The sequence below is a fragment of the Tupaia chinensis genome, unplaced genomic scaffold (assembly GCF_000334495.1).
Source record: "Tupaia chinensis unplaced genomic scaffold, TupChi_1.0 Scaffold000600_2, whole genome shotgun sequence".
NCBI lineage: Eukaryota > Metazoa > Chordata > Mammalia > Scandentia > Tupaiidae > Tupaia > Tupaia belangeri.
In genome coordinates, this window is record NW_006160118.1 from 244,187 (window position 1) to 260,043 (window position 15,857).

The window sequence follows — 15,857 nt, forward strand, 5'->3', positions numbered from 1 at the left end:
ACACAATCCTAGGTACACTGGCATTGGACATGCTTGTACCCATGATTCAGTGCTGGTGGGTGGTAAGCTGTGGGTGGATTGAAGCATTGGAACTTTATTGGAGGGATCTCTCTCTCTTCTCTGTCTCCCTCATGCATAGAAGAAAATTAAGTTTTGTTTTGTTTTGTTTTGTTTTGTTTGTTTGTTTTAAAGTAAAGAGTGTTCCTAAAGGTAAATATTTAATCAGAAAATTTTTCTACCTTCAGGAAAATTTTCTTACTGTTCCTAAAATGGACTCAATTTAAATAAATGTATGTGTTTATTTGTGGGTTATTTTGTGTGTACATACCTACTTTTAAAAGGAAAAAGCTAAAATGTCTCTTATCAGTGTTTTCTTTTTTCTTTTTTTTTTGTAAGTCATTAGGAGTTAACTGGGCTAAAATGATGTGATGCACACAGAGCTGGTTTATATAGGAGCAGCTTTCAGCAGGGCCAAATTTATCATGCTCTTGTAATTGTATATGGTATAAATAAAAATAATACTAAAAAGTCCAGTGTGAATTAGCTCTGGAACTGAGTAATTCCCTTGACTTAGCCAGCAAAGGTGGGGACCTGACTTCTGATAGCACACCACTGTTAGCAAGATTTGTTTTTGTCTCCAGCTGGTTGCCCACACCAAGTTTACTACTCTAAAAAGAATGGTTTGCACTTTAAAAGAAAGGAAAATAAAAAAAATGCCAAACACACGTTGTCTCCTTCACAATTTGGTTCAAAGCTGCCTATGCTTCAAAATACACATTGTTTTTCAGGCTAACAATTTTATTTGAAGTGGAAACTAGAAAAACAGTAATGGAAAAATAGAGCCAGCATTCCTGAGTTTTCACAAGTTCAAAGAGAAGTCCTGCACAGCACTATTTATAACATAGGACATGGCATTGGAAGAAAGAATTCACATTTTTCCATCTCTTAATGCCGTTCCCAATCTGATAGACTTGGAAAGTATATTAAGTTGGCCAAGTGTCCTTTAATCTTTGTTAAGGTTCAACGGCTTATTCTACTATTTAATAGGAAGGCACATTTGCAATCTTGCTGAAAATGTCTTTTGAAATTCACTGGATTGCAATGAGCAGCACTAAGCAGGATAAATTTTTTTAGCATTTTTTAAGGTTTATTTATTTATTTCTTCAGAGAAAGAGAGACAGAGACAGAGAGACACCTCCAAAAAGGTCTTCACACTACAACCTACCTCCAGCCTCAGCCAGCCCAGATCATGGGCATGTAGGTATGTACACGCATGACCAGTATATACAGAAAGGCCTCAGGATGCAAACCCAAGGACCTTCCCATGTGGTTCCAGTATCGCAGAGTGTTGTATTAACCACTGTGCCACCAAGCAACCCCAGGAAAATTTTTTTAAAATGTGTTTAATATTTTTAGTTTAGGATAATATGATACAAAAGAAAGGGAAATAAGTCAGTGGAGACTGGTTAGCGTTTATATCCTTGAAATCACAAGCTATGGTGATTCAAGGACACAGATGAAAAACAATGGACTTATAAGGGAAATCTCAGACAAAAAAGACTGAAAAAGCATTCCTTCTGGTAATCCTGCATATGAGTGTTCTTCTACATGGTAACAATAAAAATGAATAATTCACAAGCAAATGAAGAAAATATCAAGCAGGACCGTCTTGAAGTTCTCTGTCTTAGAGTACATTGAGATGGAATTGGAAGTAGTTCTGAGGCAATAAGAAAGGGCGAGATTATATGAGAGCTCACCTGGATGATAAATACGATTAAAAGAGCATTCTGGGGTTCTGTGTATGCCTGAGTTCTTTCTGGCTTTGTCACAACCAATGTCTGTGTTACTCTAAGTGTGGTCTGCAAACCGAGTCACTCCATACGCTATTTGTGTAAGATAAATGCAATGACTGAGAGTATGTTTAAAACACCTGTAGCATTTTTACAGTGCATTATTTAAGTCTGCTGTATTTAATAATGAAAAGAAAGCTTGGGCCCTATGTATATTGCTTCATTTTTGTAATACTTCGCTTTTATTGTATTTTGCATACAGTGGACTGGGGGAAAACTCTTCCTTTCTCAAGATAATTTGAAAAGCACTGAGCAATAGAACTACAACATTTTGATGGGAGATGGCGTATACTGCTTTGCTGGTTCTATTTGACAATATCACTACATAGAAATGGCTGAAAATGGGGCAACCTGGCCTTATTTAAGGCTCTCAAGAGAACTCTTTTCCCAGTGATTATGGCTTCTCTGTCTCTCTTCCCATATTGCTGTAAAATAGAGCTAAGCCTGTTCAGAGTATTTGGAATAAAAATATATTGAGACAATTGAGAAAGTAAGGTGGCCAGTACTTTGAATAGGGTACATTTCTCGTCTACACCATGCTGACTCTGAGCAAGGCCAATCTACAGTTCAAGAATCAATTTTTCTAAATGAAGTACTGACATGTGCTATGATAGGTATGGACTTCAAACATCATGCTGAGTGAAAGAAGTCAGACAAAGAATACATGTTGTAGATCCCATTGATAAAGAATGTCAAAAAAAGTCAAATACAGAGAAACAGAAATAGACCAACGGTTGTCAAGGACTGGGTAGAAGTTACTGCAAATGATTAAGAAAAAAAAAAAAAAAACTTTTTGGAATGGTAGAAAAGTGCCCAAATTAGGCTACTATGGTGGTTTTTACAATGCTGTGAATAGCCTTAAAACTTTGATAAATTGTGGGGAGGAGGGATTGTTCTTCAAGATAGTTTGAGATACAACTGAGCAACAGTACCTAACCAGGTTGGTGCAATTAAATTTTATACATAGAATGGGTAAATGTATGGTTTAAAAAATGATATCTCAATCTACTAGAAAAAAAGGCAGACATATCTCAAGGATCCTCTAAATTCCTAAAATATGAGTAGAAAGCCCTAAGCAATCAGTGTCATTCATATGATACACCTCAAATTAAAATGGTGCACTATACTAAGTAATATTCTCTCATTTAATGCTGAGAATTATACAAATGTTCATTTTAATTTTTGTCTTTTGGCAGTGAAAGGGCTGAGGCCCAGAAGAGGATGGTTTTATACCAATACCACTGAGATGGTAAGTGGAGAAGTTTACATTTAAGCTCATGTTGGTTTGACTAAATATTTGCATAGTCTTTTTCAGTAAACCAAAAAACCTTTGATCTGTTTTGCAGATGTTTTATTAATAGAAACATTGAGAAAACCTTATATTCAGATGATTTAGAAAAAATGCAAACTCCAAATCAGATTATGAAGTGATTTTGTGTATATAACACAGATATCCATACATATGTTCATTTCCTACCAATTTTTCTTTTTTTTTTTTTTTTGAGAGAGAGAGATTTTTGCTATAGGACCTGTGTGCTCACTGGAGAGACAGAGAGATAGAAAGTGAGAGAAATCCCCCTCCCCAAAATCCCTTCTCCCCCATACTTTTCTCAGGATTTTTGGCCATGCACACACTCATGTTTGGCCTTGGTTTCAAGCTGCTGGGTCCAGGACTCAAACTGTGGTCAGCCATGTGAGAATCCATCGTCCTAACCACTATGTCACATGCTGTCTCCACTGGTAATCTTTCATTGGCATTAGCTAACAATGAGAATACACAATATTAGCAAAGGCTCAATCCTTTGATAGTAATTAGGAAGAAGACCTCTCTTTTTATAAAACTATGTAGATTCCTTATAGGCAAGTTATAGAATTCATATGCTTGTGAAAAATATTTTTATTAATCTATGGTTGGGACTTTGTCTTTTTTGCCTCATCTCTACCCAATGAAAAAAAATTTAGAAAAATATTCCTACAAATGTATCAGAATCTATTTTATAATCTGTTAATCCGTCACATCTCAGATGACATGAGCTGTGCTAATTTTAAAGGTAGCATTATGGAGATACCCATGTTTATTTTCCAGGTCAAGTGTGAAAATGAAAGGATTAACGACTCGCTAAGGAAACATTCATCAAGATTCTTACCTGCCAGTGGAGGATTATATTCCAAATCAAACCAAGAGTCAGTTTATGATTTCCATCTACTATGTCTGTGCTTCCGATATTCACTAAATCAACCTATGAAAGAGAAGGGGAAAACATTTGAAGGAAAGAGCCCAAATGCCTATTTGTAAAGAAAAAAAAAAGGTAAAGGTAATCACATTTAGCGATATTCAGAGCCTAAGCAGCATTACAACTTTTTACAAATAATCTATAAATGAAACAATGCTTTTGTAAATTCACTTTTCAAAACAAATAAGCATCCCCAAACACATTCACAAAGATAGAAAATGAACGTACGAACAGATTAGTGCAGATTAAAGAGGCCAATCACAGTATTTCTGAATAAAAAATATAACAGTGATAACTCATAAAGGATGCCTGAAATTAAGACATGCTTCCTAGTACAAAGTTAAAACTCAAAAAAAGAAAGTTCATCAGTCCTTCTATCTAGCTCAGAGAGGTGCTATTACAATGGAGGGTTCCTGCATTTGATTAAAATGCCTCTGCTTTAGAAAAAAAATTTGTAAGAATTGTACTATACAATGGAGCTAATGGTTGGCTCTCTTTATCTAGGACTGGACTTGGAAATCAAAATCTGGCAGCGTTTCATTTTTCAATGCAAATCTTTATGTCTCCTGTCCTTTTAAAACCACCATTTCCAGGTGGAGTCGGGTTAAACATAAGCATTAGGCAAATACGCACATGAATAGATATTCAACACTATTAGCCATTAGGGAAATGCAAATTATAACCGCAATGAGATATTACTGTGCACTTATCACAATGGCTAAAACAGAAAAACAGTGACTATTTCATATGATGAAGAGGATGCAGAGAGAAAGGATCATTCAAACATTGCTGTCCAAAATGTAAATGGTAGTCAACTCAGCAAAAGAGTTTGGCAATTTCTCACAAAACCGAACATGTATTTGCCCTATAATCCAGCACTGGGCTCCTGGACATCCATCCCAAAGTAATGAAAACATGTTTACACAAAAGCCTGTACCTAAGTGTTCCCACCAGCTTTATTTGTCAAAACCTGGGAACAACCCAGATGCCCTTCAAGGATGAAAAGTTACACGGTGCTACAGCCACCATGTGGAATAACACTCAGCAATGAAAAGAGGCAACCTATTTTTTTTTTAAGAATTATTTTAACTTTATTTATTTATTTACTTAAATTTGACCAGAGAGGGCCAGAGCAAGAGAACAAGAGCAAGAGCGGGAAAGTGAGAAAGCAAGCCAGCCAGGTCCAGGACTTGAACCACGGTAGGCCAAATGGGAGTCCAGCACCCTTAACCACCACGCCAACTGCTGGCCCTGACAAAAACTACTGATGCACACAGAAACTTAGATCAATCTCATGGGAATTATGCTAAGTAGAAAGAAAAGTCAATCTCAAATTCATACTGTATGGTTCTTGAAAAGATGCAATTATAGAAATGGAGAATGGAGTAGCAGTCGCCAGAGGTTAGCGATGGGAGTAAGATCTGTGGGGCAGTAGGTTGAGGCAGTTTGTGGTAAAAGGGCAATAGGAAGGATCCTTGTAGTAATGAAACTATTTTGCATAGATTTTTAAACTTCCATGCCTTAGAAATAGGCCCATTTTATTTTGAGTTTATTTAATCCCTGAGTAAGAGATCCAGAGATATCTCACTCCCAACAGGATCCTGATGCATTAATCTCCTCCCGACTTCAGCCATCCCAGATCATGGGCACATGTATGCCCAGTGTACTCAGGGAGGTCTCTGAATATGAACCAGCAGCCTTCTTCTTTTTTTTTTTTTTTTTTTTTTTTGTTGTTTTTGAGGGGTTTTTTTTTTTTTTTTTGTTGTTGTTGAGAGGTTTTTGCTACAGGGCACGTGTGCTTGCCAGAGAGACTGAGAGACAGAAAGCGAGAAATCACCCCCCAGGGGGCATGGCCATGCCGCAATCCCTTCTCCTCCATTCTCTTTTTGGGATCTTGTGCACGCATGCACATACACCTGGCATGATTTTAAGCCACCCAGTCTGGGACTTGAACTGCGGTCAACTACACAGAAATTCACCGACATAGCCATTACGCTGACTGCTGGTCCCTGAACCGGCAGCCTTTTCATGTGAGTCTGCCATGTGGAGCATTGTGATTCACCATTGCTGCACCACTGACCAGCCCCGTTTTGTATCTTGACTCCGATCATAGTTACACAAGTAATAATGTATAGATAATATATAGAAATGCACACATGCATGCTCACACACATACACATGTACAAAAATCCTGAGGAAATATAAATTCTACTGGGCAAGTGTATCAATATCAACATCCTGAATGTGATATCGAGCTTTAATTTTGCAAGATTTTCCAAGATCCGAGAGGAGATTAATAACTTAAGAAAAAGACAGCCCTATCATCTGCATTTCATCTGGGGATTTCTGACATAGCGGCAGAGTTGAGGAATATATAGAGAGCTCCCTCTGAGGGGTAAAGTCACTCTAAATTCATCAATTGAAAAGAAAGTGGTTAGGGAGACAGGGAGGATTTTTAATGTTCCTACCAAGTAATGATAAATGTTGGATATGATAAATACAACAATGACCCCAATTTAATCATTACTCATTGTACTGATATACTGAACTCATACTGTGCTCAATGCATATGAAAAAATTGTGCATCAATTGAAAATAATTTTTCTAATTTTCCAGTGAGCATGTGCATTCACTGGAGAGAGAGAGAATGTGAGAAAGCATCTGTACATGGGGGATGATTACACCCCAACCCCTTCTCCATTTCTTCCTCCCTTCAGAATTTTGGGCATGCACACACATGCCTGGTGTTTTCCAGAGCACAGGGTCTGGGACTTGAAGTACACAATATGCCATGTGAGACCCAGCCACCCCAACCACCATGCCACTAGCTGGCCCTAAAAACAATTTTTAACAATCAGACAAAAAATGTTTTCTGTGAACATTAAAAGCCATATTTAGTAGGAATTTGTAACATTAAATTATCCCATGCACATATAAATTAGGGGCTAGATTTCAAAGTCTTTAAAAGAAGCAGTGGAAAAAAATTTAATGGTAGAGAGGTGAGGGCATTATGAAGTAGAAAGAGAATACTACTAGGAAAGTTTAATGGACTTTAATCAAACTCTTACAGGCACTGCAAAAAGGTAGGAAGGATGAATTTTAGATGTCTCATTTAGATGTCTTGTTAAGTAATAACAACGAAGCTGAAGTTTTGTCAGGGGCCGCAAACTTTTTCACAATTCCAAACTCTAAGAAACGTGTGTTTTTATAATTACATTTCATATCATTAATTACAACTTTAGAAATGATGCAGTAATAACCATGTGGTCATTTCTTTTGTCAACATTCCATAAATAATGAGCACAGTATTAAATCTTAGCTTTGTAGAGAAATTCTGTCAACAGTCACAATATCACTCCCAATTTATACAACTTCCTATTGATTTGCAATTATATTTTACTAGTTTACTATTTCATTGCAAGGGTTACCCACTTTGCTTTCAGCTCCAATAAGGCAGAGGCCCCCTCTCATTAGATGGTGGTCCTTGTTCTAGGACATAATGAGTAAATTGCACAGTTTATAACTGGTGTTTTACTCATACATTCTCTATTGCGTATGTCTTAAAAGGTTACTCTTACCACACTGCAGTTAATACCAAGCATCATACTTTTCTAAGGGTCTGCACTTGATCAAGTCATGTTGCTATAAGGGGGTATTTTGTTATCCTATAGTTGTGTTGTAAGACACATCACCACCACCATTCCTTGGATGGTAAATTATATGCTATTCTTTGTACTGTGTTACATGTATATGTGTGTATACATGTGTGTGTATATGTATATATAAATTACTATTTTTCCTTTTCAAAATATTTAATGTCTTTATACATATTACATACATTGATTTTACACAAATGTCTCAATGAGAGACCTCACATATGTCCACAATGTTTTTCTTGAGACAATTTTTCTTTGTCATTTTGCTTGCCTCTCTTTCCTCTTCTCCAGAATCCAATATGATCCAAAAGAATTCCTTTCTTTCATAGTTTTCTCCCTATTCATATGACAACTGTGTGTATGGATATGCATGTATGATTTCATATAGACACATACTTATAAAAGTCAAATAGTATGCTATCATATTAAATCTGCTCTTATCACATAATAAACACTATCACTCATTAATTTCAATGACTATATTCTATTTCATAGTTTGGATGTATCAAAGAATAATTAGACAGTCCCCTGTTGGTACATCCCCTTTGTTTCTAGGGGTTTGATTTAGTTTATTTTCTTTTGTTTAACTACTTCATACAATGCAGGAATAGACATCTTACATACACATCCTTAGATACCAATACTTCTATTGTTATAATAAAAATTCCCAGGAATATGTCTGCTAAATCAAATTATATATGTATACACACATACATACAGGTACATGCATATGTCTTTCTACAGTATACTTAGCATTATATATATATTTTTTTAATATATTTTTGCTATAGGGCATGTGCACTCACCAGACAGACAGAGAGAGACAGAGAGACAGAAAGTGAGAAATCACCCCCCAGGGGGATGGCTATGCTGCAATCCCTTCTCCTCCATTCTGCTCTCAGGATCTTGGGCACACACGCACATGTGGCGTGAGTTTAAGCCACCAGGTCTGGGACTCAAACCGCAGTCAACTACATGGGAGTCCAGTGAGTTTTAAGCTGTCGGCTCCAGGACTCAAACTGCGGTCAGCTACATAGGAGTCCAGTGACGTAACCATTATGCCATCAGCTGGTCCTTATTTATTTTTTTTAAATAAACTTAATACAAAGTTTAATGGTTTATATCACTTTGACTAATCTTAAATGGGCTAGAAACAAAACAGTCTGAAGTTTTACTGTACTAGTTTAAGAAACCATTCTGTGTAGAAATATTGTTAAGTTAATTTCCCTGGAGGTTAAACTTTTTTTTTTTTTTTGAGAGGTTTTTGCTATAGGGGGTGTGTGCTCACCAGAAAGAGAGTGACAGAGAGACAGAAAGCGAGAAATCACCCTCCAGGGGCGATGGCCATGCTGCAATCCCTTCTCCTTCGTTCTCCTCTCAGGATCTTGGGTACGCATGCACACGCGCCCAGCATGACTTTAAGCCACCAGGTCCGGGAATTGAACTACATGGGAGTCCAGCAACATAGTCATTATGCTAACTGCTGGTCCCTGGAGTTTAAAACTTTTACAGTCAAATTGTTTAAGTCTAAAACACTTTTTGATGTTTGGACAATATCCTCCAAAAGATTATTTGGTGATATGTTAACACAATTCAACCTTACTTTCCCCAGTAATTAAAAAAAAAAAAAGTGGTTTCTTTTTTTTTTTTTAAACTGTTACTTTTTAAATGATGTGAAATTAGTGAAAATTGGTTACTGCCTTTAGAATCATCTTGCTTGGAGAAGAATATTCTATGCTTTACCACTTGTTGCCATGTCTTAGAGAGACAGCGTCTGTAATCTATGTAGGCATCAGGTTTAGAAGCAGAAGAGGCTCTTCTGATGAGTTTGATTATACATTATGTTGTTGCAAAGAAAACCGAGCTATACTCATTCGCAAGTTCCTGTAAAAACTGAGAACATTTTTTCTGAGTAGATTCCTGCAGGTTAACACTTTCTCCTCCATTGGCCGTGTCTATCCAGTAAAAAGCTGACAGGCTATCCAAACTCAAAAGATAGAGGGATGAGGGGACCAGCAGTTAGCGTAATGGCTATGTTGCTGAACCCCCATGTAGCCAACTGTGGTTCAAGTCCTGGATCCGGTGGCTTAAACTCACGCCGGGTGCGTGTGCATGCGTGCCCAAGATCCCGAGAGGAGAATGGAAGAGAAAGGATTGCGGCATGGCCATCCCCCCTGGGGGGTGATTTATCGCTGTCTCTCTGTCTCTCTCTGTGTTTCTGGCGAGCGCACATGCCCAGTAGAAAAAAAAAAAAAGAAAAGAAAAAAAGATAGAGTGATGAGTGACTAGAGAACATAGTTTCCAGTGAATAGAGTGTGAAAAGCAAATGGGTGCTCCTACTGCAGTATACTGGAAAAAGGCTTCCAAGGAGAACTTGATTATTTCTTCAGAGCTTGGAGACAGTCTATACTCAAGAATGATAACAAGCCAAAGCATGTCAAAGTGATAATCAGAATCAATAAATAGGACTTCAACTTCCAGTCCACCTTCTGATTTTGGAAGTATACATTGTGCTCTGAAATGATAGAGCATTCCTGTTTATCCAGTTCTTTCTGGACCATGAAATTCAAGAATATCACCATGCACAGGTGACTCCATCAGCAAACAAACATGGTTCTATTTCTTTCGAGGAACTTCTTTTTTATTTAAGAATTATTTTTTACTTAACTTTATTTATTTATTTTAAGCTGACCAGAGAGGGACAAAGTGAGAGAGAGAGAGAGTGGAAAAGTTAGAAAGCAAGTCATCAGGTCCAGAACTGGAACTATGGTCAGCCATGTGAGAGTCCAGTGCCCTTAACCACTATGCCACCTGCTGGCCCCAGAGCTTCTACCTTTGAGTCCACCAATAAAGCAGTTCTTTAAGGGCAGAAGTTGTGTGTTTTGTTTGTCACTTCTATTCCTTGACCAGTGATTGACACACAGGAAGTGTTCTACCTATGGTTTATTCTTGAGTAAATGCTTGCAGAGGGCATCAAAAGGCTTGTGTGGCTTGGAGACACTGGGGTTGGAAATGTTCACTGGGATAAGGAGGGCTTGAAGCCACAAGCAAAGCCAGGTAGACTACAAGGAGGAAGTGCAGCAGCCTCCTCAAATACTGCCGGTTCAGGAAAAGCTATGAAAGGTTCTATGAGGAGTCTCCTCTCTTTTTCTAGCTTGTCTGGCAAGGGTTAGGTTCAGCACCTCGAACTGTAGCGACTTTGTGAAAGGTTTTAAGCCATTATCCTTCTGACTAGAGATCTACTTTACACCTGCATGGGCAAGTCCGCACATCTACCGAAAATATCTCCCCTTCTGCTCAGACCTCCTGTCTCTGAGGGAAGCCAATTCCCAGAGCATGCATGAGGAGCGACGGGGGACGCCAGCATCATGGGCACCCAGGAAAAGCACCCCTTCCCCACCCCAGGCCTTGCTCCTCTTTCCCCCGCTTTTTCCCCTGCTCACTACCCCACGGCCCTCTCCTCCATCTGAGACTCAGCCCTGTGGAAGTCACCGCACATAGCCCCAGAAGGCTGGGCTCACGGGGGACTTAACTTGCCTGCCCCCTACGCCTTTTACCAACGGCGAGGTCCACACAGCCTGCCAGAAACCCATACCAACCGGGCGCCCGTGCGCATATGCATTGCACCAGCCCTCAGTGTAAGCAGTGAGAATCTATTATTATTATTATTATATTTTTAATTTGCTACAGACCATGTGTGCTCATGAGAGAGAGACAGAGAAGAGAGAAAGAGAGAAAGTGAAAATGCAAGCCTCCAGGTCCTGGACTTGAACCTTAGGTAGCCATGTGGAAGCGCAGTGCCTTAACCACCACGTCACCTATTGGCCTCGGCATTTTATATTTTAATTACCATTGTATAAGAGCAGGTTCTTCTCCCCCAGCAGCAATGGGCGTTGCTACCTTTTAGTGTTGTTTGTTCTCTGGGTAAAAATGTATCACTGTGCTATTTTTTTTATTTCCATGATTCCTAATGCATTTAAAAAATATTTTTGTATAATTGGCCATTACAATGACATCTACGAATTGTCTCTTAATAAGTTTCATTCATTTTTCTTTCTATAAGATAATTTGATTTTTCTTCTTAAATTTTAAGAGCTCTTTGCAATAAGAACTAACATGTATTAAATACTGGGCTGTTGGAAAAATCATGACACTTGTTTCATAGAAAACCAGAAAAAAAAAACTATCATGACTTTTCTGACAATCAAATACTTATCCCTTGCAAGATGTCATAAGAAATTTCATGTTATTCAACATAATAGAATTTTTGCATTTTGTTCAAAACTGAGACTGTCTTAAAAATTTATGATTTAATGGGGATTTTTTAGTAGTAGTACTAAGACTGATTTGCTATCTCAAAAGGAACTCCTGAGTTTCACCTTTTTATATGCTCTGAAATAGTTTAAAATATAGGAATTACTTATTTTTTAAGGGTTAGATTAAATTCACTTGTGAATAGTCTTGAGACATTTTTCAATAGTAGACTTCCACTAACCTACCAAATGTTTTCTGAAGTAATTACTATGGTTTAATTTTCCACTTATTCTTATCTTAATTTTAGTAATTTGCATTGTACTAGAAAATCATCCATTTCCTAGAAATTTTCAAAATTATGCTTGTAGAATTGCATGGAGTAGTCCCTTAATTTCTTCTGTATCTGTTGTCATATATAATTTCTCATTACTCATCCTGTCTGTTCTTTAATTCTCCTTTGCCATTGCTAAGTTTAGAAGAGGTTTATCTATTTTGTTATTCTTTCCAAAGAATCAGCTTTTGAATAAATTCTATTATTTTTAGTTTTCTATTTGATTACAAATTTTCATTATTATTTCCCTTTTAATAATTTCTTATGATATATATTTAATTCTTTTATTTTCATTAAAAAAAAATAACTTTTGGGACTCCCAGTTGGCGTAATGGCTATGTCACTGGACTCCCATGTAGTCGACTATGGTTTGAGTCCCGGACCCAGTGGCTTAAACTCACGCCGGGCACTTGTGCGTGTGTGCCCAAGATCCCGAGAGGAGAATGGAGGAGAAGGGATTGCGGCGTGGCCATCCCCCCTGAGGGGGTGATTTCTCGCTTTCTGTCTCTCTCTCTCTTTCTGGCGAGCGCACATGCCCTATAGCAAAAACTTCTCAAAAAATAATTAAATAAAATAAAAGCTTTTAAGGCTAAGGCTGCTTCGATGTCCTGGTGGTTAAAGCAGCCAGATTCCAATAGTCAAATAGTGGTTCAAGTCCAGGCCCCAGAAGCTTGCAAAACATGCCAGGTGTCTGTGCTTGCCTTTTAAAAACCCTGACAGGATGGAGAAATGAAGGAGAAGAGATTATGACATAATCATTCCCCATGGGTGAGGTTGCTTTCTCTTCTCTCTCTTGACACTCAGACACTGTGGCAAAATTCTAAAAATATCTTTAAAGACTATATGGTTTTCTCTGAATACATCTTTTATTGTGTGCACATCTTCACAGTGTAAGTTATGTAAAGTTAACCAATGGTTTATGTACATTTTACATTTATGTGCATGTTACCATGAGGGAAAAAAAAGACCATCAAAGATTGGGCCAGCTTAGCACAGCAGTATGTGGTTACTCAAGAGAAGTCAAATCTTGAAGCCAGCTCATGGCCTGGTATTTATTAAGGTAGCCAGATTCCACATGCCCCACTATGTGGTTTGGGTCCCAAACACAGCAGCTTGAGAAACATTGGGCACCACAGGATGGAAAAATAAGGAAGGAATTGTGGCATGAATATGCCCCATAGGAAGTTCTTTGTCCTTCATCCTCCTCTCTCTGTGTCTCATTGTGTCTCTCTGGCAAGTGTCTACACCCTTTACAAATTAAAAAGAGAAAGAGAGAGAAGCAGAATCACACATGACAAGCTGTGAATCCACTGCCTGGTCAGCCTAAACAAGCACAGTGCACAGGCATACCCAGGACCTGACAGGCTGAAGGCTGGTGTGACCAGACTCTGTTGAAGGTGCTCATCTCTGTCTCTCTCTCTCTCTCTTTCTTTCTCTCTCTCTTTCTCTCCCCATCTCCCACATGCATACACTCTATCAGGATAAATAATAAATTTAAGAAATAAAGAGTAACAAAGATAAAGGAAGACACTCACAAAGGCCGGTTTAAAAGCAGATCTGGAGATGAGAGATAATTCATTAATAAGATCTAGAGAATTCTTTATGAAGTGCCTTAATAGACTCTCTCCAAGTTAATAAATATCACATACCAGGATGTAAACCACAAATATTATTTATTGTGTAATGTGTTATCTGTTGCTGTATATCTCCTCTTCAGACAATGAAGGACTATAAGAATTAACAATAATTAATAATCATGAAGACTCTAGAGGGGGTATTTTTTTGTCATTCCCAAAGGGTATTTATTGTTCATAGTATTTATATTACTACTAAAAGATTCATATTGACAGTCTGCTCCATTTTGACTTGGAATTCTCACATATGTATTGCTAAAATAACATATTTCTTATCATAATTCTAAGAATAATACTGTTTTTTTTTTAATCCATTAGTAGCTACTCTTAGATAATCATCACTATGATGTACAATGGCTTCTCTCTTTTCTTTTACTTTTTTTTCTCCAGTACATGCTCTAGAATTATATTTTTCAAGAATTCTTATCAATCCAGCTGCTACATTACTGTGGAAAGGAAAAACAAATATTAAAACCTGTTAAAGTCTATTTTAAAATAATAATTATGTGTCCTCCTAGTAAGCAAAACAAAAAACATTAATATGACATATATGTTAATGTATGAACTAACTCAGAGTGAATGTATCTGTGTTATGACAAGAACTAGATAGTAGGAAATTGAATGTTGGGGCCATTTAGGACACCCAAACTTCTGATTTCCTGTTTTGCAGAATGAAAACATCTGATACCAAATGAAGAGGTGTGAAAATTGATACTGTGTGTGAAAATTTAATAGAATGCATAGAATTTTTGCAGAAATAAGCTCACTTACACATGACATTTGGGTTTTGAAGCCCCTGTCAGCAGGCCTAAAACTTTACTCATAAGGTAATGCTAGATTCTGGCTCAGTGTTTTGCACTATTCTCTTTTGAAGATGTTTTATTCTAAGTCATTTGAGAGGATGGAAAATTCCTACCATTTGCCTTGACATAATGGAAACGTATTGTGTTTCCAGTGTAATATCTAAATGTGAACTCAGGAAAACATCTCTAACCATAGTTGGCCATGTGGGACTCCAGTGCCCTAACCACCATGCCACCTACTGGTCCCAGGAAAACATCTCTGCAGTCAGGATTATCAGGCTGTAAAAACTGCACATAGAAAATGAGATAGATTTTGGTGATGGAGTAGTTTAGTGCTTTTATAGGTGTGGGGACAAGAATTATAAGAGGTTCCTTTCCATTGTCCACATCGGTATTTAGAATGAAACCTCTAGTTCTGTACAAAAATATATATGTGGTAATTTGCAAATTAATATATATATAAAGATCTCTGAGCACACTGTCACTCTAGCTCCTGAATGAGTCTGCTAACCACTGAGCTATGAGGAACAGTTCTCCTCACTTGCTTATTCAAGACAGGCAAGAGACCTCACTCTGTTTTGTTTTATCCCTGGTTCCTTCAGGGCATGGATGCAATTTCCAGCATTGTCAATAATATTTTCTACAAGCTAAATTTAGATATCCCATGGTGGCCACAGTAAAAAGATTTATACATATTATATTGCTAGATTCAATATTTAAGAATACTTAAGAAAACCATAATGTTAAAGCAAAGCTGAAATATGATGGTTTGTGAAAGATTACTGACCTGGATGAGTTTATATTATTTTTAATTTCCTTCACAAAAAGAAAAATAGCAGAATAGGCTTCATCAAACATTGAACAGAAAATGGTACACAAGACTTTAGAATAAGGAACATTTGGCATAAAAGTAATTTCAACAACTGAGTCAAATAATAAAAATGGGGACCAGCAGTTGGCGTAATGGCTATGTCACTGGACTTCCATGTAGTCAACCGCGGTTCGAGTCCCAGACCTGGTGGCTTAAACTCACACCAGGCACATGTGCGTGCATGCCCAAGATCCTGAGAAGAGAATGGAGGAGAAGGGATTGTG

General features: G+C 37.6%; 1 protein-coding gene across 1 annotated transcript in view; it reads right to left on the reverse strand.

The window, feature by feature from the left end:
- The window catches only part of LOC102471338 (dystrophin-like), a gene marked incomplete at its 3' end in the record, with an annotated part of 269,792 nt that overhangs the window by 227,867 nt on the left and 26,068 nt on the right, over positions 1-15,857 (reverse strand). The window contains exon 4 of the mRNA XM_027775726.1: positions 3,998-4,090. Coding sequence (XP_027631527.1) covers positions 3,998-4,090 — 93 coding nt within the window. The remainder of the gene's footprint in view (positions 1-3,997; positions 4,091-15,857) is intronic.